The sequence below is a fragment of the Dendrobates tinctorius genome, unplaced genomic scaffold (genome assembly GCF_039654945.1).
Source record: "Dendrobates tinctorius isolate UK_male_01 unplaced genomic scaffold, ASM3965494v1 ptg000251l, whole genome shotgun sequence".
NCBI lineage: Eukaryota > Metazoa > Chordata > Amphibia > Anura > Dendrobatidae > Dendrobates > Dendrobates tinctorius.
Window position 1 is genome coordinate 8,499,933 of NW_027361918.1, and position 23,348 is coordinate 8,523,280.

Genomic DNA, 23,348 nt, shown 5'->3' on the forward strand with positions numbered 1-23,348 from the left:
CGCGCACATGCACTGAACGCCGAGGATTCAGCGCATGCGTATAGCACGGCTTTTCGGACCGGAAGTTGATTTCTCCGAAGCGGAAACTGACGGTGGCATCGCTGAGAAGAAGCAGAACACGGAGCGGGGCCATGGCCGAGGAGGAGATCAGAGACCCGGTGAGAGCCCCGAGTGTGAGCGCAGGCGGCCTCCTCCAGAGGTGGCGCCCCCCTCTGTGCAGTGTGTCTCTCCTCCAGAGGTGGCGCCCCCCTCTGTGCCGTGTGTCTCTCCTCCAGAGGTGGCGCCCCCCCTCTGTGCAGTGTGTCTCTCCTCCAGAGGTGGCGCCCCCCTCTGTGCCGTGTGTCTCTCCTCCAGAGGTGGCGCCCCCTCTGTGCCGTGTGTCTCTCCTCCAGAGGTGGCGCCCCCCCTCTGTGCACTCTACCGTGTGTCTTTCCTCCTGAGATGGCGCTCCTCGCTGTGCTCTGTACCGTGTGTCTCTCCTCCTGAGGTGTTGCCCCTCGCTGTGCTCTGTCCCGTGTCTATCCTGAGGTGGTTCCCCCCTCTATGCGCTATCCTGTGTGTCTCTCCTCCTGAGGTGGCGCCCCTCGCTGTGCGCTGTAGAATCATAGAATCGTAGAGTTGGAAGGGACCTCCTGGGCCATCTGGTCCAACCCCCTGCTCAAAGCAGGATTCGCTAAATCATCCCAGTCTGTCCAGCCTCTGTTTGAAGACTTCCATTGAAGGAGAACTCACCACTTCTCGTGGCAGCCTGTTCCACTCATTGATCACTCTAACTGTCAAAAAGTTTTTTCTAATATCTAATCTGTGTCTCCTCCCATTCAGTTTCATCCCATTGCTTCTAGTCTTTCCTTGTGCAAATGAGAATAAAGTTGATCCTTCTACAATGTGACAGCCCTTGAGATATTTGTAGACAGCTATTAAGTCTCCTCTCAGTACCATGTGTCTATCCTTGTGAAGTAGCGCCCCTCGCTGTGCGCTGTACCGTGTGGCTATCCTGAGGTGGCGCCCCCCTCTGTGCACTGTGCTGTGTCTATCCTCCTGAGGTGGCGCCCCCCTCTGTGCGCTGTACCGTGTGTCTCTCCTCCTGATTTGGCGCCCCTCGCTGTGCGCTGTACCTTGTGGCTATCCTCCTGAGGTGGTGCCCCCTCTGTGCGCTGTACCGTGTGTCTATCCTCCTGAGGTGGTGCCCCTCGCTGTGCGCTGTACCGTGTGTCTATCCTCCTGAGGTGGTACCCCTCGCTGTGCGCTGTACCGTGTGTCTATCCTCCTGAGGTGGTGCCCCCCTTTATGCCCTGTGCTGTGTGTTTATCCTCCTGAGGTTACGCCCCTCGCTGTGTGCTGTACCTGGTGTCTCTCCTCCTGAGGTGGTGCCCCCCTTTGTGCCCTGTACTGTGTGTCTATCCTCCTGAGGTGGTGCACCTTGCTGTGCGCTGTCCCGTTTGTCTATCCTCCTGATGTGGCGCCTCCTCTGTGCGCTATCCTGTGTGTCTATCCTCCTGAGGTGGCGCCCCCCTCTGTGCCCTGTACCGTGTGTCTCTCCTCCAGAGGTGACGCCCCCCTCTGTGCTGTGTGTCTCTCCTCCTGAGGTGTTGCCCCTCACTGTGCGCTGTACCGTGTGTGCCTCCTCCTGAGGTGACGCTCCTCGCTGTGCGCTGTACCGTGTCTCTATCCTCCTGAGGTGACGCCCCCCTCTGTGCGCTGTACCGTGTGTCTCTCCTCCTGAGGTGTTGCCCCTCGCTGTGCTCTGTCCCGTGTGTCTATCCTGAGCTGGTTCCCCCCTCTATGCGCTATCCTGTGTCTCTCCTCCTGAGGTGTTGCCCCTCGCTGTGCGCTGTACCGTGTGTGCCTCCTCCTGAGGTGACGCCCCTCGCTGTGCGCTGTACCGTGTCTCTCCTCCTGAGGTGGCGCCCCTCGCTGTGCTCCATCCTGTGTATCTATCCTCCTTAGGTCTTGCCCCTCGCTGTGCTCCATCCTGTGTATCTATCCTCCTTAGGTGTTGCCCCTCGCTGTTCGCTATCCTGTGTGTCTCCTCCTGAGGTGGCGCCCCTCGCTGTGCGCTGTACCTTGTCTATATCCTCCTGTGACGCCCCCTCTGTGCGCTTTGCTGTTTCTCTATCCTCCTGAGGTGGCGCCCCTCGCTGTGCGCTGTACCGTGTGTCTCTCCTCCTGAGGTAGCGCCCCTCGTTTGCTGTGTCTGTCCTCCTGAGGTGGCGCCCCTCGCTTTGCGCTGTACCTTGTGTCTGTCCTCCTGAGTTTGTGCCCCTCGCTGTGCGCTGTACCATGTGTCTATCCTCGTGAGGTAGCGTCCCTCGCTGTGCGCTGTACAGTGTGGCTATCCTGAGGTGGCGCCCCTTTCTGTGCACTGTGCTGTGTCTATCCTCCTGAGGTGGCGCCCCCCTCTGTGCGCTGTACCGTGTGTCTCTCCTCCTGAGGTGGTGCACCTTGCTGTGCGCCGTCCCGTGTGTCTATCCTGAGGTGGCGCCCCTCGCTGTGCACTGTACCTTGTGTCTCTCGTTGTAGGGTGGCGCCCCTCGCTTTCTGCTGTCCCGTGTCTATCCTGAGGTGGCGCCCCCCTCTGTGCGCTATCCTGTGTTTATCCTCCTGAGGTGGCGCCCCTCGCTGTGCGCTGTCCTGTGTGTCTATCCTCCTGATGAGGTGCCCCCCTCTGTCACTGTACCGTGTGTCAATTCTCCTGAGGTGTTGCCCATCGCTGTGCGCTGTACCTTGTGTCTCTGTCCTGAGGTGTTGCCCCTCGCTGTGCGCTGTACCTTTTGTCTATCCTCCTGAAGTGGCACCCCCCATATGTGCTATCGAGATCTACCAGAGTGTTGCGGTGAATGGCGACTGCTCTGATGGCTCCCGCTGCCATTAGAAGCCATGCTTGCCCGCACCATCACACCGCCTTCACCATGTGTTACAGAGGATGTGCCGAGGCTCAGGAGCCGCTCCAAGCCTTCTCCAGACTTTCCTCTTCCCATCGTACTAGTACTGGTTGATCTTGGTTTTGCTTTTCCAGAACTGGGCGGCATCTTTTAATGTTTTTTTGGCAAAGTCTAATCTAGGGTTTCTATTTTTAAGCCTGATTAATGGTTTGCTCCTTGTGGTGAATCCTCTGTATGTGTTCTCGTGAAGTCTTCTCTTTATGATGGACTTAGATATTGAGACACTGACTTACTGGGTCATGTTCTTCACTTGGAAGGAGGTTGTGAAGGGTTTTTTCTTCACCATTGGAAGGATTCTGCGATCATTGACCACTGTTGTCTTCTGTGGATGTCCAGTTCGTTTTGAGATCCCAAACTCACCAGTGCACTTTATTTTTTTTCAAGTAATGTGCCAAACTGTTGATTTGTCCACTCTTAACATTTCTGATTTCTTCTTTTTATTCTTTTTTTTTAGTTTTTGTTTTTAGCATAATGATGGTTCGTTTCTTTTCCATTGAGAGCTCCTCATGGAACAGCATGTTGTGGGTTCACAGCAGCAGCTTGCAAATGCAAACACCACAATTAAAATCAGTCCCAGACCTTTTACCTGCTTAATTGATGGTGGATTAAAGAGGGAAAAGCATACGCAGGCCAATAAAAAAAACTTTTGAGATAATTGTCAAATTACCTTTGTTTCTTTGAAAAAGGTCCATATTAAAGAGCTGTAATTCTTAAACCTTTTCTTCAATTAGAATGTGAATCCTCTCAGATTACAGCTAAGAATTAGTACGGTACTTTAAGCCCATATTGATTGTAGACCTTATTCTTGAGTATGTCTTGGTAAACGGCTAAAATTTTAAAATTTGTATCATTGTCCAAGCATTACTGAACTATATATGGCCCTTCCAAAAAGTATAGTCAAAAGCTTTATCATGGAAATCCCACCTCAAAAGAGCTGTTTGTCCTTCTCTGGACACTATATAGTGTGTTATCCTCCTTGAGCTGGTGGCCCCTCTCTGGACACTGTATGGTGTGTTATCCTCCTTGAGCTGGTGGCCCCTCTCTGGAATCTGACTGGGATGATTTAGCGAATCCTGCTTTGAGCAGGGGGTTGGACCAGATGGCCCAGGAGGTCCCTTCCAACTCTACGATTCTATGACTATATAGTGTGTTATCCTCTTGGAGCTGGTGGTCCCTCTCTGGACACTGTATAGTGTGTGTTATCCTCCTTGAGCTGGTGGCCCTCTCTGGACACGATATAGTGTGTGTTATCCTCCTTGAGCTGGTGGCCCCTCTCTGGACACTGTATGGTGTGTTATCCTCCTTGAGCTGGTGGCCCCTCTCTGGAATCTGACTGGGATAATTTAGCGAATCCTGCTTTGAGCAGGGGGTTGGACCAGATGGCCCAGGAGGTCCCTTCCAACTCTACGATTCTATGACTATATAGTGTGTTATCCTCTTGGAGCTGGTGGTCCCTCTCTGGACACTGTATAGTGTGTGTTATCCTCCTTGAGCTGGTGGCCCTCTCTGGACACGATATAGTGTGTGTTATCCTCCTTGAGCTGGTGGCCCCTCTCTGGACACTGTATGGTGTGTTATCCTCCTTGAGCTGGTGGCCCCTCTCTGGAATCTGACTGGGATAATTTAGCGAATCCTGCTTTGAGCAGGGGGTTGGACCAGATGGCCCAGGAGGTCCCTTCCAACTCTACGATTCTATGACTATATAGTGTGTTATCCTCTTGGAGCTGGTGGTCCCTCTCTGGACACTGTATAGTGTGTGTTATCCTCCTTGAGCTGGTGGCCCTCTCTGGACACGATATAGTGTGTGTTATCCTCCTTGAGCTGGTGGCCCCTCTCTGGACACTGTATGGTGTGTTATCCTCCTTGAGCTGGTGGCCCCTCTCTGGAATCTGACTGGGATGATTTAGCGAATCCTGCTTTGAGCAGGGGGTTGGACCAGATGGCCCAGGAGGTCCCTTCCAACTCTACGATTCTATGACTATATAGTGTGTTATCCTCTTGGAGCTGGTGGTCCCTCTCTGGACACTGTATAGTGTGTGTTATCCTCCTTGAGCTGGTGGCCCTCTCTGGACACGATATAGTGTGTGTTATCCTCCTTGAGCTGGTGGCCCCTCTCTGGACACTGTATGGTGTGTTATCCTCCTTGAGCTGGTGGCCCCTCTCTGGAATCTGACTGGGATAATTTAGCGAATCCTGCTTTGAGCAGGGGGTTGGACCAGATGGCCCAGGAGGTCCCTTCCAACTCTACGATTCTATGACTATATAGTGTGTTATCCTCTTGGAGCTGGTGGTCCCTCTCTGGACACTGTATAGTGTGTGTTATCCTCCTTGAGCTGGTGGCCCTCTCTGTGGACACTATATAGTGTGTGTTATCCTCCTTGAGCTGGTGGCCCCTCTCTGGACACGATATAGTGTGTGTTATCCTCCTTGAGCTGGTGGCCTCTCTGTGGACACGATATAGTGTGTGTTATCCTCCTTGAGCTGGTGGTCCCTCTCTGGACACTGTATAGTGTGTGTTATCCTCCTTGAGCTGGTGGCCCCTCTCTGGACACTGTATAGTGTGTGTTATCCTCCCTGAGCTGGTGACCCCTCTCTGGACACTGTATGGTGTGTTATCCTCCTTGAGCTGGTGACCCCTCTCTGGACACTGTATATTGTGTGTTATCCTCCCTGAGCTGGTGGCCCCTCTCTGGGCACTATATATTGTGTTATCCTCCCTGAGCTGGTGGCCCCTCTCTGGACACTGTATGGTGTGTTATCCTCTTGGAGCTGGTGGCCCCTCTCTGGACACTGTATAGTGTGTGTTATCCTCCTTGAGCTGGTGGCCCCTCTCTGGACACTGTATAGTGTGTGTTATCCTCCCTGAGCTGGTGGCTCCTCTCTGGACACTGTATAGTGTGTGTTATCCTCCTTGAGCTGGTGGCCCCTCTCTGGACACTGTATAGTGTGTGTTATCCTTGAGCTGGTGGCCCCTCTCTGGACACTATATATTGTGTGTTATCCTCCCTGAGCTGGTGGCCCCTCTCTGGACACTATATATTGTGTGTTATCCTCCCTGAGCTGGTGGCCCCTCTCTGGACACTATATATTGTGTGTTATCCTCCCTGAGCTGGTGGCCCCTCTCTGGACACTATATATTGTGTGTTATCCTCCCTGAGCTGGTGGCCCCTCTCTGGACACTATATATTGTGTGTTATCCTCCCTGAGCTGGTGGCCCCTCTCTGGAATCTGACTGGGATGATTTAGCGAATCCTGCTTTGAGCAGGGGGTTGGACCAGATGGCCCAGGAGGTCCTTTCCAACTCTACGATTCTATGACTATATAGTGTGTTATCCTCTTGGAGCTGGTGGTCCCTCTCTGGACACTGTATAGTGTGTGTTATCCTCCTTGAGCTGGTGGCCCTCTCTGTGGACACTATATAGTGTGTGTTATCCTCCTTGAGCTGGTGGCCCCTCTCTGGACACTGTATAGTGTGTGTTATCCTCCTTGAGCTGGTGGCCTCTCTCTGGACACTGTATAGTGTGTGTTATCCTCCTTGAGCTGGTGGCCCCTCTCTGGACACTGTATAGTGTGTGTTATCCTCCCTGAGCTGGTGGCTCCTCTCTGGACACTGTATAGTGTGTGTTATCCTCCTTGAGTTGGTGGCCCCTCTCTGGACACTGTATAGTGTGTGTTATCCTTGAGCTGGTGGCCCCTCTCTGGACACTATATATTGTGTGTTATCCTCCCTGAGCTGGTGGCCCCTCTCTGGACACTATATATTGTGTTATCCTCCCTGAGCTGGTGGCCCCTCTCTGGGCGCTATATATTGTGTGTTATCCTCCCTGAGCTGGTGGCCCCTCTCTGGACACTATATAGTGTGTGTTATCCTCCCTGAGCTGGTGGCCCCTCTCTGGACACTGTATATTGTGTGTTATCCTCCCTGAGCTGGTGGCCCCTCTCTGGACACTGTATATTGTGTGTTATCCTCCCTGAGCTGGTGGCCCCTCTCTGGACACTATATAGTGTATTATCCTACCTGAGCTGGTGGCCCCTCTCTGGACACTATATGGTGTGTGTTATCCTCCTTGAGCTGGTGACCCCTTTCTGGACACTTTATGGTGTGTTTTAGCCTCCTTGAGCTGGTGGCCCCTCTGGACACTATATATTGTGTGTTTTTACTCTTCGCCACGACAGCACCCACTGGAGGTATCGGATCCGCCCATTTGGAACAGGAAACCCTACAGGAAAGATAAAAGGGGCGGTCCGCCTTTCCTCCTCAGTTTTTGGTTTCCTGTTCCAAATGGAGCAGGATCCTGCAGGATCTTACCTGGGCCATGCATCCGCCTGTGCGGTCTCCTCGGGAACGGCAGGGGCTGCGGTCCGGAAGCAGCGTCGGGGGAGATTCCGTTTGACGGCTCCCCCCTCGTCTGGTGGCATAGTGGTAATGACCGGGTCCGGGGAGGGCCGCCCGGTCTTACCAGGGAGCGGGCCGGTCCGGCATCCGGGGGATCTCCCCCCCCCCCCCCCATCGGTGGGGATATAGCGTGGAGGTGAGGCCATGAGCGCGCGAGCCGCGCGTGTGAGTAGCGGTGGCGCGGGAGCCGCCCGACGCTCCTATACCCCGGAAGTAATGGTTGAACTTCCGGGGTAGGATGGCGATGACGCGGCGCATGCACCCTGTGACAGGGCGACTTCCGGAGGCACGACAAGAATAAAGATAAAACAGCGCTACATCGTTGGAACCATGTCGTCCCCCGCAGAGTCGCAAACCCCAGCAGGGGATTCAGCTGGGGGCAACTCCACCAGGGACCGCAGCGCCAGGACAGAGACTGCCCACAGGAGCGAGGCAGCAGAAACCCGATCCAGACCGTCTCAGCCATCCGACCCGGTATTAAGCTTCACTGGGTGAGTGTGCAAAGTATATACTCTACCTATTAAGCTAACCTCCTCCCTCCCCCCCCCCCTCTCTTTACCTTTGACCTCTCACTTCAGTCAAAGAAAAAAGAAAAAACTAAACATAAAGAATGCGCATTATGTTCAGATCCTCTCCCTGACTCCTACCCCAAAAAACTCTGCAAACAATGCATGAAAGAGACCAGGCAGGGGTCAACGATATCTTCCAAAGATATCCGAGCCATAATTAGGGAGGAAATACAAGCCATCAACCGCGCCAGCACTCCCGCAGAGTCCAGTCATAAGAAACAGGTCATTGTTAGTTCAGAGTCAGAGGAAGAACAGGAGTTAAACTCAGGCTCCGCATCCACGTCCTCATCGTCATCCTCGGAGATGGAAGGACGCGCATGTTTTCCACTGGACAGCGTAGATAACCTTGTAAAAGCGGTTAGAAATACTATGGGGTGTGAAGAGGAAAGGAGAGCCCAAACCGCGCAGGACATTGTTTGCGGGATTGGCAGAGAAAAAGAGGAGATCATTTCCGGTGATACCGGCAATTAAGGACCTCATCAAAAGAGTGGGAAAAACACGACCAGAGGGGTTTTCTCCCATCAGCTTTAAAACGGAAATACCCGTTCACTGATGAAGATCTATTAAAATGGACTAAAGTACCAAAGGTGGATGCCGTCATATCCTCCACTTCCAAACAGACCTCGATCCCGGTCGAGGACGCAGGATTGTTAGCAGACCCATTAGACCGAAAGGCTGAATCTTCGCTCAAAAGGTCCTGGGAATCCACCACCGGGGTATTCAAACCCGCAATAGCCAGCACATGTACTGCTAGATCAATGCTGGTATGGCTAGATCAATTAGACCAGCAGATTGAGCAAAGAGTGTCAAGGGAGAAACTGCGTGCAGCCATCCCGTTGATAAGAGGTGCAGCTGCCTTTATGGCAGACGCTTCAGCGGACACCCTAAGACTGGCAGCGAGGTCGGCAGCCCTGGTGAATAACGCCAGACGCGCGCTGTGGATAAAGAGCTGGAAAGGGGATGCACAATCAAAATCCAAAATTAGTGCAACCCCATGCGAGGGTGAGTTCCTCTTTGGAAAAGCCTTAGACGAAATTCTCGCCAAGGCAAAAGAAAGGAAAAAGGCCTTCAGTGATTCTCCCATTCCGTTTTATAGGAAAACCTTTAAGAGACGGCCATTCGGGAGAAGAAGACAATCGGACAGAACGAGTAGATGGGCCACGAAAGACGAAAAGCAGAAGGGTACCATCTTCAGAGGGCCAACATATAGGAGAGATAAAAATTAAGAGTTTAGACCCACCAGTTGGGGGTAGATTAAAATTTTTTTTTACCAAGTGGGAACAAATTACGTTAAACCCATGGATTTTGAACATAATCAAGGAAGGAATAAAGATTGAATTCCTTCGGATCCCCTATGAGTTCTTTGTTATAACTCGCCTTAATTCCTCACTTCAGCAAAAGGCTCTCGAAGACGAGATTCGAGTCCTACTAGCTAAAAAAGTTTTAGTTGACGTCCCTGAGGAACAACAGGGTAGAGGCTTTTACTCTCCCCTGTTTTTGGTGCCTAAACCAGACGGTACGTTTAGAACCATTATTAATTTAAAGAAGCTAAATTCATTTATAAAAAATTATAATTTCAAAATGGAATCAATTAGATCCACTATAAAGCTTCTTTTCCCAAATTGCGTAATGGCAGGGATTGATTTAAAAGATGCTTATTATCATCTCCCTATACACAACAGATTCCAGAAATGCCTAAGAGTCGCAGTGGAAGTCGAGGGAAGGATTCGTCATTTCCAATACGCGGCAATGCCCTTTGGGCTTTCCACGGCACCAAGAATATTTACCAAGGTGATGGCAGAAGTGATGGCCTACCTTCGCCAAAAGGACACACTAATTGTGCCATATCTAGACGACTTCCTAATAATTGGGAATTCAGTCAAACAATGTACTGAACGCGTGACTGACGCAATCTCCTCTTTTCAGAGCCTTGGCTGGATCATCAATATCCAAAAGTCCAGACTCGATCCGCAATCTCTCCAGACATTTCTAGGATTTCAACTAGATTCCTTGACCCAGAGATGTCTACTACCTCAGGTAAAAATCACCCTCACAAAACAAAAAATACAAGCAGCTATAGATAAACCACGTGTATCCTTGAGAGGAGCAATGTCACTATTAGGATCACTAAATTCTTGCACCCCGGCAGTCTGGTGGACCCAGTACCATGTCCGTACGCTACAACACCAGATCCTCCAAGAGGATAAGCGACGTGGTCATTTGCAGAGCAAAATAACCCTGTCACAAGAAGTCTTGACTTCCCTAGAGTGGTGGTTAGACGATGACCATTTATGTTCAGGAGTTCCATGGGTTATAGTTCCATCCTGTATCGTAACCACCGATGCCAGTCCCCAGGGCTGGGGAGCCCACATGGAGAATGGGTTTCATCAGGGAAGGTGGAGTAAAGAGGAATGCGATTACTCATCTAATTTAAAAGAACTGACTGCAGTGTTCTATGCTCTATACAACTTCCTTCCGCAGCTCCAACAGAAGCATGTAAGGATCCTATCGGACAACACCACCACAGTGGCATATATAAACAGACAAGGAGGAACTCGATCAGAGACTCTGATGTCTTCAGCGGCAAGAATTTTAAACTTAGCAGAAAGCTATTTTTTGTCCCTCTCGGCCCTTCATATCAGAGGCGAGAGCAATCAAAAGGCAGACTTCCTAAGCCGACACACTCTACGACAAGGAGAGTGGTGCCTCAATCGGAAGGTCTTCAGGGACATAGTAGCCTCATGGGGACAACCCGAGGTGGACCTTTTCGCCACAAAGGAGAACAGGCAGATAAAAACATTTGCCTCCCTATCTCCGTCAGATCACCCAGACATACTGGACGCCTTTCTAGCTCCATGGAATTTCAACCTGGCGTATGCGTTCCCTCCATTGATCCTCCTACCTCAAGTAATTCAGAAGATCAGAGACGACAAAGCAAGAATAATCTTAATAGCACCGTTCTGGCCAAAAAGACCGTGGTTTTCGTGGCTGCAGATTATGTCAATAACAGATCCTTGGATCCTTCCGACTGCCAATCTACTCTCCCAAGGCCCCTTTTTCCACCCTCAAGTGCTCAGCTTGCACTTGACGGCGTGGAATTTGAGAGGCAGTTATTGAGGACAAGAGGATTCTCGGAGTCCTTAATTACTACACTACTACAAAGTAGAAAACAGTCCACAACCCAAATTTACACTAGAATATGGAAAAAATTTCTTCAATTCCATACAGTACCTCATACAGCAGAAGTTCCGATAATTCCAATCTTGGAATTTCTGCAGAAGGGGAAAGACTTAGGCTTAGCAGTAAATACACTGAGAGTACAAATATCGGCATTAGGAGCACTATATGGTCATAATATAGCAGGCAACAAGTGGATAACTCGTTTCATTACAGCATGTGAACGAATAGCTCCAATCCACATACCTTCCGTCCCTACATGGGATCTAAATCTGGTCTTAGACGCCCTAACGGTAGACCCCTTTGAGCCGATCGACACAATACCCTTCAAATACTTAGCACTTAAAATGGCCCTCTTAGTATCACTGACCTCAGCTAGAAGAGTGGGTGATATCCAGGCCTTGTCAATAGATCCACCTTTTTTCCAAGAATACCAAGACAGATTGGTATTAAAACCAGACCCTGCCTACCTGCCAAAAGTGGCAACAAAATACCATAGATCTCAGGAGATACTCCTCCCAACCTTCTATAAAAATCCCTCTACTCCGGAAGAGCAGAAGTTCCATACTCTGGACGTCAAAAGAACTGTCCTAAAATGTATTGAGAGGTCCAACAGTTGGAGGCAGAGTAGGGCCCTATTTGTTTCATTTCAGGGCTGTAAGAAGGGGTATGGAGTCACGAAGAGCACCATTTCCCGGTGGATCAGAGAGGCCATTCGTTTAGCCTACTCCGCAAAAAACGAAGATCCTCCAGGGAACATCAGGGCGCATTCCACCAGGGCAATGGCAACCTCTTGGGCGGAAAAGGGAGATGTTCCGATTGAAACTATATGTAAGGCGGCAGTTTGGTCATCCCCCTTCTACCTTCTATAACCACTACAGACTTGATCTTTCATCAACCTCTGACTTAAGCTTTGGCAGGACTATCCTTGGCACGGTGGTCCCACCCAGGTGATGGTCTCTGGAATCTCTCCAGTGGGTGCTGTCGTGGCGAAGCGTAAAAAGCCGGATTACTTACCGGTAATGCTCTTTTAATGAGTCCACGACAGCACCCGCTCACTTCCCCCCCTAAGGATATCAATAGTTAAAGTATATTAACCAAATAATGGATAAGAAAGATGTTAAAATAAGAGAACATTGCCTAATCCTTGGCAGTCCTTCTGGTACTCTGAAACGTAAAACTGAGGAGGAAAGGCGGACCGCCCCTTTTATCTTTCCTGTAGGGTTTCCTGTTGGGCGGATCCGATACCTTCAGTGGGTGCTGTCGTGGACTCATTAAAAGAGCATTACCGGTAAGTAATCCGGCTTATCCTCCTTGAGCTGGTGGCCCCTCTCTGGACACTATATGGTGTGTGTTATCCTCCTTGAGCTGGTGGCCCCTCTCTGGACACTATATGGTGTGTGTTATCCTCCTTGAGCTGGTGACCCCTCTCTGGACACTATATGGTGTGTGTTATCCTCCTTGAGCTGGTGGCCCCTCTCTGGACACTATATGGTGTGTGTTATCCTCCTTGAGCTGGTGACCCCTCTCTGGACACTATATGGTGTGTGTTATCCTCCTTGAGCTGGTGGCCCCTCTCTGGACACTATATGGTGTGTGTTATCCTCCTTGAGCTGGTGACCACTCTCTGGACACTATATGGTGTGTGTTATCCTCCTTGAGCTGGTGACCCCTCTCTGGACACTATATGGTGTGTGTTATCCTCCTTGAGCTGGTGGCCCCTCTCTGGACACTATATGGTGTGTGTTATCCTCCTTGAGCTGGTGGCCCCTCTCTGGACACTATATGGTGTGTGTTATCCTCCTTGAGCTGGTGGCCCCTCTCTGGACACTATATGGTGTGTGTTATCCTCCTTGAGCTGGTGACCCCTCTCTGGACACTATATGGTGTGTGTTATCCTCCTTGAGCTGGTGACCCCTCTCTGGACACTATATGGTGTGTGTTATCCTCCTTGAGCTGGTGACCCCTCTCTGGACACTATATGGTGTGTGTTATCCTCCTTGAGCTGGTGACCCTTTTCTGGACACTTTATGGTGTGTTTTAGCCTCCTTGAGCTGGTGGCCCCTCTCTGGACACTATATATTGTGTGTTATCCTCCTTGAGCTGGTGGCCCCTCTCTGGACACTACATATTGTGTTATCCTCCTTGAGCTGGTGACCCCTCTCTGGACACTATATGGTGTGTGTTATCCTACCTGAGCTGGTGACCCCTCTCTGGACACTATATACTGTGTGTTATCCTTCTTGAGCTGGTGGCCTTCTCTGGACACTATATAGTGTGTTATCCTCCCTGAGCTGGTGGCCCCTCTCTGGACACTATAGTGTGTGTTATCCTGAGGTGGTGTCCAGTAGGTTTTTTCAAGCCCCCAACAGACTGCTTTTTGGTCATTTCTGCCTGTGTAGATTCAAGCTCTTCATGGTCGGACAACTTGGCCAACAATTGCTCTCCATTCACAGGGCACGGTGACATTTAACGATGTGGCGGTCTACTTCTCCTTGCGGGAGTGGGAGATGCTGGCGGACTGGCAGAGGAAGCTGTATCGCAACGTCATGAAAGAGATCCATGGGGCCCTCACTGCACTAGGTGAGCTACCCTGGGGAGGTGGAAAAGGTTGTGTCGTAAGAGGGGAGGAGGTTCTATAGGTAGTCTGAAGGAGGAGTCTGTGTGTGTGTGGGGGAAGGAATCGGCACAATGGGTTGTGTGATTGAGGGGTAGACACAGGTTGTTGGTTGGTGTGCTGGAGGGTGAGGAGTCCACATGGGGAAGGGGAGTTGGTATTTGTGGTAACAACTGAAGTTCTTGTCATCTTTTCTCTGTAGGTTATGAGATTGCAAATCCCAGTATCTTGGTGCGGATCCAGCAGTCAGACGACCCTTACTATGGGTCCCATGATGCCTCAGAGGTCTCAGCTCATAGTAAGTGATTCCTACTCTCCTCTTACTTAGCTATGTGGCATGGACTTTCTTATCTTTGTTCTTTGTCCACAGCTTGGAAGCCGCTTTCACACAAGTTAGAAGAAAACATGGCGGACTGTGCAGAGTCTGCACCCGAGCTCCCGTCTGTCAAACCTGACCTCTTACTACGAGTGAAAATGGAGAACGTGAGCAATGAGCATAGCTGCCAGACAGCTGCCCCCAAGATGGAGGCAGAAGAGGAAGACTCTAGTGAGTGAATGTTAGGACACCCTGTAATGCGCTGCACTTGTATTGCATTATGGGACTTTTTTTGTGTATCACACTTTACCAGCGTTCATCTTTTTTAGGCCGGGATCACACATGCGAGAATCTTGGACGAGTCTTGCGTCTTAACACCCGGCACTGCCGTCGGCACTTGGGAGTGGAGTGTGCAGGTGCATGTATTTTTATGTAGCCGCATGCTCCGCTCCCAAGTGCCGGCGGCGGTGCCAGGTATTAAGATGCGAGGCTCGTCCAAGTTTCTCGCATGTGTGATCCCGGCCTTATACAGATATTTCCTGGGGAAGCAGTGAGTTTGCTGCCTGAGAGCTAACAGAATGCCAGAAACAAATGCAACTGATGAACCTGTCAGTAAATGACATTCTAGGTTATTGTATGTGGTCCTTGCCCCGTCCATTCAGTGGCTGCCACAATGTGTGACGGTCTCAGCCTGTATAATCCAGAGTCAGTCCAAATATACATATCCTATCAGTTATATAACTTGTATGGGGAGAGAAGAACAGAGCTTACCGACTTCACAACATGCTTCTGTGGGACACCCTGGGCACCTCTGAGACTTTGGGCTTCACTGGGCACCAGCTGGCGCAAAAGTCTTACTAGCCTCACATTTTTTTATTTCTATTTTTTTACTTGAACATTTACTTTAATATTTACAGGCAGTGCGGTGTTTAACCCCGAGCTGGCTTTGTGGATCAAGCAAGAGGAAGGAGTAATGATCGGAGAGTCTAGCTCTACCCTGAAGCAGGACAGCGCGCTCCCAGCCATGGAGGGTAAGAAGGCGGGTTACACGGATAAAGATTCTGTAGGATATAACTGGTCTGTAACATCATCATCTCTATATTATAAAGACCGATCCTTCACTAGAGCAGATGATTAGATGCCGGTTACAGAAGGCTAGAGGGTTACTACTCTGATGTAATGTCTGCAGCCATATGGAAGCACAAGACTGCAAGTCCTACCACTGCCCAGTAGGGGCTTCTGTTCTGCATCTGTGTGAAGGAAGGCAGGTGCTGGGCTTGTCAAGTTCCTCCATTATTGGCCTGACTGGATGGAGAGGACAGTGCTTCAAGGGTAGAAGTCATCCTAAGAATCAAAAGAAGTTGAGGAAAGTGATCAGCCTACATGGAGGAGGGCGAGAGCTTACTCGAAAAGAATTGCGAGGGCTAGGGAGCAAATGAGAAGCTAGAAGAAAAGTCTACTGGGGGTCTCAACTCTGTGCTGAATGGCGTCGGCCCAAATAATGGTTCCCGCAAAAGTTTCTTGTGTTTGGATTAACCATCTGTTGTGTTCTGCTGAGAATACATCACCTTTGTGTGCCTTTCACTGTGCTCTTAGCCTCTTAATCACGGCCCGTGCTTCTCGGACACTCAAGACCGCGATCACCTCTAAACAAAGACAAGAAATGCAAGATGGCTGCATGAACTGTTGAGGAGATCTGTACGATCTGGAAACACCTCAACAAACCAAAGATTCTTTTATCCTCTGAAGAAAAATGGCTTTATTAAAATCCAGCAACTTTCATCTTAGATAGCAAACATTAAAAGGCAGGCACCAGCGATCACGATGGGATCAGCTCACCGCATACTGGTAGAATGAGCCAAAAGAAGTATGTACAGGGTAAAGGATCTCCAGAAATAGAAAAAATAATTCATAGTTCACATACAGAAAGGTTAAAACCGCTAAAAAATGCCCCTTGGCAGAATGTAATATAGGGTGTGCTCATAATAAGGTGTTAACCCTCCTGCTGCCTAGTAAAGTCCCATTGGGTATATTTTACTAGTGCATATATATCATGTGTATATATAATATGCACTAGGACAACACAGCTACAAATGCAACATGGATACAAGTCTAAAGACATCAGACCAGTGATATTCTATGAAGGTAGTATGTGTCTGAGATGAGAAGACAGTGGCATAAAGCGCATACAAATAGCCAAAAGTCTCACAAGATCATCACTGCTCTTTCTGCATTCCACATCATCCTTCATAAAAGAAATACTTGGAATAGAGAGCTCAGCTGGTAAGGAGGAAGAGTAAGGGAGTGCTTTGTGTTAGAGAACAGACCTCATCCTAAGAGGAGAGAAGACAGCCTGAAAAGGGGGCAGAGAGAAATCTAACGAAGGATCACTGCCTGAGCGGAGCAAGAAGAGGAGTGTGAGTGAGCGTGGCTATACAGGAAAGTAAGCTCAGCCCAAGATGAAGGAAGGAGAAGTGAACTCAACTTTGGCGGAGGAAGGATAGTGAAATTTGCTAAAAGATGAAGAGTAGATTGCATCCCAAGAGCAGTTGAGAGCATAGCCTTAGTTGGGGAAGAGAACTAGAGTGCAGGAGACTGGGCAGAGGCCATGGCGTCTCGAGTGGAGGATGATGATGAGCGCTTGTCCTAATTGAAGAACATAGAGAAAAGAGTCGGGCGAGGAGTATGAATTGAAAGATCTTGACGTAAAAAGACTTAAGGGCCTGTCACACTAAGCGATATCGCTATAACCTCACTGGTTTTTGTGACGTTATAGCGATATTGCTAGCGATATCGCTATGTCTGAAACTTACCTCCGACCGCTCCCCCGCTGGTTATCGCTGATCGCGCGAGAACGTCCTGGACCGTTTCTCGTCATCGGCTTCCTGCTGGGCTTCCTGCTGTGGATGCGGGCGGGAGGACGTCAGGATCGCCTCGTCTGACAGGTAAGTAGCGACCCCCGACCCCTGTGATGTGGCTGGTGAGATCTGCCTGTGTGGCAGCTCACTAGCGACCACTTAGCGATGTACCTGTGATCCTGACCGCGTCATATCGCTGGTCGGGATCGCTGGTGCATCGCTAAGTGTGACATTGCCTTCCGAAAAGAAAACTGTTCACTTTAAGAGAGGAAGGGTGCTCAGCCCAAGAAAAGGGAAAGAGGACTGAGGAGATGGGAGAGCAGAGTCCAAAAGGATTTGGTCCGAGTCAAAAAGGAGAAATGTTAAGAGATTGTTGGGTGTGATGAAATGAAGTGTTTGCGGAGAGGTCATTATTAGATTAGGATGAGAAAAGATCGAAGCCCAAGAGAAGTGACTCAAGAAGAGAGCTGGGTGATGGAAGGAGTAAAGGGAAAAACAGCGGAGGTAGAAGAGGAGCACGAAGCCTAGTTGATGGGTAGCACTTGAGCGGATTGTTCTGGGTTCAATCTCTGTATGTGGTGAATCCAGGATCCACATTCGCTCTTGTTGGATTACTAATTTCACTTATTAGTATTGTTAATTGGCGCCTCTAAGCGGTAGGCAGTGATAAGTTAACTTAACTCCTCATTTACAGGATTTTCAGTACTTGTGAAAACCTTGATCCAGACTCTGTGTGTTGTATAGGTGACCTGGATGATGCTTGGCCCGATGGGCCTTGATCTGAGTCTCCAGCTCATTTACATCCTCCCGGTTTCCATCCATGGCTGGTATTCTGTAGTATAGCGTGTAATGCCTAAGTGCTGCTAGTGATGACTCGCATTCAGACATTAGTGTTAAGTTCATGCACTCAGCTGTGGAAGGGATGGATACAGATTCCTCTCCGGCTCACAGACGTGTAACCTCGTTCATTCCTGTCCCTTCCAGCATCGACTCTACCCCTCAGCTCCGAAGGGAAGCAATCGCAGCCGCCATCCACAAGAAAACAACCACCACATCGGCCCCCCTGCGACAAGTCAGCATCGCACAAACGAAACGGGTTGAAGTTGCGAGACAAGATTGTGGTCCTCTGCGCCTATGAGAATAACCAGTCGGTCGGCTCATTGGCTTCTCAGTTCGGAGTCAGCAGAGCGCAGATCGTTCAGATCATCAAACGGCGAGAGGAGCTGCTGGACGCCCTGCAGAACAACGTTAGCGGAGATCGTGTCCGACGGCGGCGGAGGACCACCAATGACAAGCTGAACTCTGCTGTGTGGGATTGGCTGCTCTCCACACGGGACACAGATGTTACATTATCTGGCCGCATCATCCGGGAAAAGGCTCTGCAGATCGCCCAAGACATGGGTATCCAGGACTTCAAAGCCTCGAACGGATGGTTGGACAGCTTCAAAAAGGCCCACAACATCCATCGTAGCTCTCTCCCCTTCTCCATGGCAGCGCAGGATGGGGTGGACGACTGGCTGTCCAGTATAGGTGCCCCGGATGACAGATAGCAGGTGTCCCCAACATAAGACTGCTGGACACTTCTAGTGTATTTACTTTCAGAATGTATTTATTTTGTTAGATTAGTTTATTACCCCGGCGTTTGTCACAGCTCAGCTTTAGGGGGGGTGCTGTATATACCTACAAGGCACTATATCAAAGTCAGGACTAAGGATGACCTGTCGGCCCCCTCTGTTTGTGGATATGCCTTGCTGGATGGTCGTGTCTTATTGTGTGCGAAGGAGAAGTTTGGCGGCTTGCGGGTGTAGGTGAGCAAAATTAAAATGTGATGATGTCCAGTTCCCGGTACATGTCTTATACTCCAGTCACTTCCAAAGCTGCACTTAGACGCCGGCTGCTTTCCTGGTGACCCTCAGGAATCGCCTGCTTTTCAGTATTGTAGGAGTTGAATTATCAGCTTCAGGCCGCCGTGCATTACCGGGTTAAGCGTGCAGCAATGCGTTTGCGTGAGCACCATGTTCTCACGATTGTTTGCAGCCTTGGGTGTGACTGGACCATAAAGTGACAGTAAACCAGTGTTATTTGTATGGCCATATTCGCTGTCTGCTACATTAAATAGTGGATGATGCATTGTTTTGTATAATGTTTCTCATTCTTCCTTCTCACAGATGTCACCATCGAGCAACATCCCACAGGTCCCGTAAAGTCCTCAGAAACTGGGCAGCCTCTACCCGAGATGCTGGTGGGGAACCTGTTGCGGTATTTTGATGAGGAGAGGGAAAAGCATGCTCGTCTCAACGGAGCTTTTTCAGGCCTCCCAGTACAGCCACAGCCGCTACGGGTCCCCGAAGAGGGATCCCAACTGTTCACCATTAACTGGGGTCTCCGAGGGGATCAGACCACTATGGTCAAACAGTATAAATGCCCTTACTGTGAAAAAAGCTTTCTGCGCAGCACTCAGTTGAGGGAACATGAGCGGACTCACACAGGAGAGCGGCCATACCAGTGTCTCAAGTGCCCCAAAAGTTTCAGCCGCAGCACCCAGTTAAAGGACCACCAGCGCACCCACACCGGAGAAAGACCATTCCAGTGCACAGAGTGCGGCAAGACCTTCACACACAGCTCTAACCTCATCCATCACAGGAGGACCCATACCGGTGAGAAACCGCACAAGTGCAACATGTGCCCCAAGAGCTTCAGTCAGAACTCTGACCTCAACCGCCACCAGCGCACCCACATGGCGGGTGACCGCCCACACCAGTGCACACGCTGCCACCGAACATTCATATACAAGTCTCAGCTCCGGATGCACAGCCGTGTCCACGTGGTGGAGGACATCCTGCAGGGGGTTGAGAGAGGGGCTGGAGCAGAGGATCCGACATGGGCTAGCCCGCCACCGTGACCCCTTGTGCCTGAGCTGTCAATCACCACGGTCACTGCTCATGTATGTTAGTGTCCTCACCACCACCGCCGAGCCCTAGTCATGAGGTGTCCTGCTGCTTTACAAGGGTCTTATGACGTTCAGGGCCAGAGGTGTGTGTGGTGAGGAATGGTGCAGCCTGGATCTCAGCAGATCTTCTGAATACAGATTTTTATGCCCCTTATTATAGATTATGGGTAATTAGCCGTGCCGTTTTCAGGGAAGAAGTATATGGGGGCAGGGGGAGAGGATGGAAGCCCCTTTCATACAACCAACCCCTGGCAAAAATTATGGAATCACCGGTCTTGGAGGATGTGCATTCAGTTGTTTAATTTTGTAGAAATAAAGCAGATCACAGACACTGCACAAAACTAACGTCATTTCAAATGGCGACTTTCTGGCTTTAAGAAACACTAAAAGAAATCAAGAACAAAAAATTGGTAGTCAGTAATGGTTACTTTTTTAGACCAAGCAGAGGGAAAAAATTATGGAATCACTCAATTCTGTGGGAAAAAATTATGGAATCATGAAAAACAAACGAATAATAAAAAAAAAAAACCTCCAACTCATCACTAGTATTTTGTTGCACCACCTCTGGCTTTTCTAACAGCTTGCAGTCTCTGAGGCATGGACTTAATGAGTGTCACACAGTTCTCTTCATGAATCTGGCTCCAACTTTCTCTGATTGCTGGTGCCAGATCAGCTTTGCAGGTTGGAGCCTTGTCATGGACCATTTTCTTCAACTTCCACCAAAGATTTTCAATTGGATTGAGATCCGGGCTGTTTGCAGGCCGTGACATTGACCTTATGTGTCTTTTTTTTCAAGGAATGTTTTCACAGTTTTTGCTCTATATGCATTATCTTGAAAAATGATTTCATCATCCCCAAACATCCTTTCAATTGATGGGATAAGAAAAGTGTCCAAAATATCAACATAAACTTGTGCATTTATTGAAGATGTAATGGCAGCCATCTCACCAGTGCCTTTACCTGACATGCAGCCCCATATCATCAATGACTGTAGAAATTTGCATGTTCTCTTCAGGCAGTCATCTTTATAAATCTCATTGGAACGGCACCAAACAAAAGTTTCAGCATCATCACCTTGCCCAATGCAGATTTGCAATTCATCACTCAATATCACTTTTATCCAGTCATCCACAGGCCACGACTGCTTTTCCTTAGCCCATTGTAACCTTTTTTTTTTTTTTTGTTTAGGTGTTAATGATGGCTTTTGTTTAGCTTTTCTGTATGTAAATCCCATTTCCTTTAGGCGGTTTCTTGCAGTTCGTTCACAGACGTTGACTCCAGTTTCCTCCCATTCGTTCCTTTTGTTGTGATTTTCCTGTTTTGGAGACATATTGCTTTAAGTTTCCGGTCTTGACGCTTTGATGTCTTCCTTGGTCTACCAGAATGTTTGCCTTTAACAACCTTCCCATGTTGTTTGTATTTGGTCTAGATTTTAGACACAGCTGACTGTGAACAACCAACATCTTTTGCAACATTGCGTGATGATTTACCCTCTTTTAAGAGTTTGATAATCCTCTCTTTTGTTTCAATTGACATCTCTCGTGTTGGAGCCATGATTCATGTTAGTCCACTTGGTGCAACAGCTCTCCAAGGTGTGATCACTCCTTTTTAGATGCAGACTAACGAGCAGATCTAATTTTGATGCAAAGTATTAGTTTTTGGAATGAAAATTTACAGGGTGATTCCATAATTTTTTCCCACAGAATTGAGTGATTCTATAATTTTTTCCCTCTGTTTGGTCTAAAAAAGTAACTATTACTGACTACCACATTATTTGTTCTTGATTTCTTTTAGTGTTTCTTAAAGCCAGAAAGTTGCCATTTGAAATGACTTTAGTTTTGTGCCATGTCTGTGATCTGCTACAAAATTAAACAACTGAATGAACATCCTCCAAGGCCGGTGATGCCATAATTTTTTGCCAGGGGTTGTACTAAGAATGAAAGAACCATCAGTGTTCTCCACTCTGCCAGAGCCTAACGAGCCATCATTAGCGTCCTCCTCATCATAAAGAGATTTAGAGAGCCTCGTTCATCTCCTCAACAACCTGATTCCATGACACAATATTCCTGTCCTGCCTGGAGGATAATGAAAATATTAATGGTGTTCCCCCTATAATACGGTGAGGCTTGCAGACTTCTCCAAATCTGTCCATTTCCAAATATCTCGTTCCCTTCTTTGTGTTCAGAGCAGGGGACACACGGTTGGATTGAACCAGTCTCAAGGGCCAGAATTGAGCTTAAGGTGATTTTCCCATCTGAGACTCTTGCATCATAGTGAAACTGTGCGTATATGATGTGTGCTTATTCTGCTTCCTCGACTCTAGCAGGAGATTGGAGGTTTCTCTCTTTTACTTTCTGAATAACAACAGAGATACCATAGCAGCACTCCCCCATTGCAGTTTATGGTAAACGGGTGAGAGCATGGCCACCCTACCACCCCTTTCTACAGTGCCACACAGGTGTGGAGCGCCCTCTTCTGCTGATGTAGGGATCCCACATCGCACGATTAGTAGCTACCCGTCTGAGCTGTCACCTGTTCTCCTATAGTCTCTGACATAGAAAATACAAGTTAGTAACAGACTGGCGGACGAGGACCGGATGGTGTTGGGTCACGCATGTTCGATGTTTCCGGCTATGCCCCCCGGGACGTAGGCGCTCTACGAGAAGATTGGCCAAGTGTTTTCTGCACATCCTGTAGCTACCCACGTCTGCTATACTTCATGAGGAGGACTATCTTTGCCTTTCCTGTTGCAATTATACAGAAAATGGAATCCACAGCCCCCGCTTCCTCACATAAATTTCAGCCTTCGGGGGCATGCTTTGATAAAGTATGTGATCCCTGTGTTGAGACTGAGTGTATTCTTTCCTCCACATTCCAGAAGTTTTGCTCTTCAGCACAGATATTGATGTTGAGAAGACAAGACGATCGGTGGAGTTCGCTAGCGTGTGTGTTACATTATTGTACACCATTAAACAATCACTGGTCACATTCTTACCTTGTACCTTTTATGTGGAGATCATCACAGTCTTATGTTCCTGTGCACACCTAAGAGTAACACACATCCCTGTCCTGAAATACTTTGTGCTACTCAGTGCCTGCTCCTTCCACTATAACTCCCAGGCGTTCTGTATAACGCGGAGTGAAACGCGTGAGGCTATCAGCAGAGGTAATCTGAGGACTTTCATTAGGGATAGGTCTACGTTACAGAGCCGCCTTCTGCCGCTCCATAGATCAGTTATAACATTACTTCAGAAGATCACATGGTTTATTTCTGTCATACATTTCGCTCATCCACAATTAGTTTCCTCCCAAAACTCGTGTTGTAGCTGCACCATCCAATTTGGTAGGGTCTCTTCATCTTCAGACCTCTAGTCTTACAGTAGAACATTTGTAAATCTCCAGCCAACAATGCTGAGATTTCCAGAGGCGACGATGATATTGACAGTGGAGCAGTCTTTATACACACGGTCAAAATCGTTGGTAGCCCTCGTTTAATGACAGAAAAACGCACAATGGTGACAGA

At 49.0% G+C, this 23,348-nt stretch overlaps 1 protein-coding gene across 2 annotated transcripts; it reads left to right on the plus strand.

Moving 5' to 3' along the window:
- Positions 1–22,815, plus strand: LOC141065377 (zinc finger protein 354A-like). 2 transcript variants are annotated; one of them, XR_012226405.1, is made up of 7 exons: positions 1–158; positions 13,541–13,667; positions 13,904–13,999; positions 14,072–14,248; positions 14,935–15,048; positions 17,860–18,683; positions 19,044–19,179. XR_012226405.1 is itself a non-coding variant. In XM_073557829.1 (6 exons), the coding sequence occupies exons 1-6, from the start codon at positions 132–134 to the stop codon at positions 19,775–19,777; spliced, it is 1,275 nt and encodes a 424-aa protein (XP_073413930.1). In that variant the 5' UTR covers positions 1–131; the 3' UTR covers positions 19,778–22,815. The 2 variants fall into 2 exon arrangements, 1 of the variants encoding a protein (XP_073413930.1); XM_073557829.1 differs by lacking the exon at positions 17,860–18,683 and having other exon boundaries at positions 19,044–22,815.
- Positions 22,816–23,348: the final 533 nt, after the last annotated feature.

What these genes read in the sequence shown, in the direction of transcription:
- LOC141065377 (XM_073557829.1), top strand. Translation starts at nt 132, where the DNA reads ATGGCCGAGGAGGAGATCAGAGACCCG. An exon ending in CTCAGAGGTCTCAGCTCATA is followed by an intron (nt 14,000 to 14,071) that starts GTAAGTGATTCC and finishes CTTTGTCCACAG; the next exon opens with CTTGGAAGCCGCTTTCACAC. An exon ending in CGCGCTCCCAGCCATGGAGG is followed by an intron (nt 15,049 to 19,043) that starts GTAAGAAGGCGG and finishes TCCTTCTCACAG; the next exon opens with ATGTCACCATCGAGCAACAT.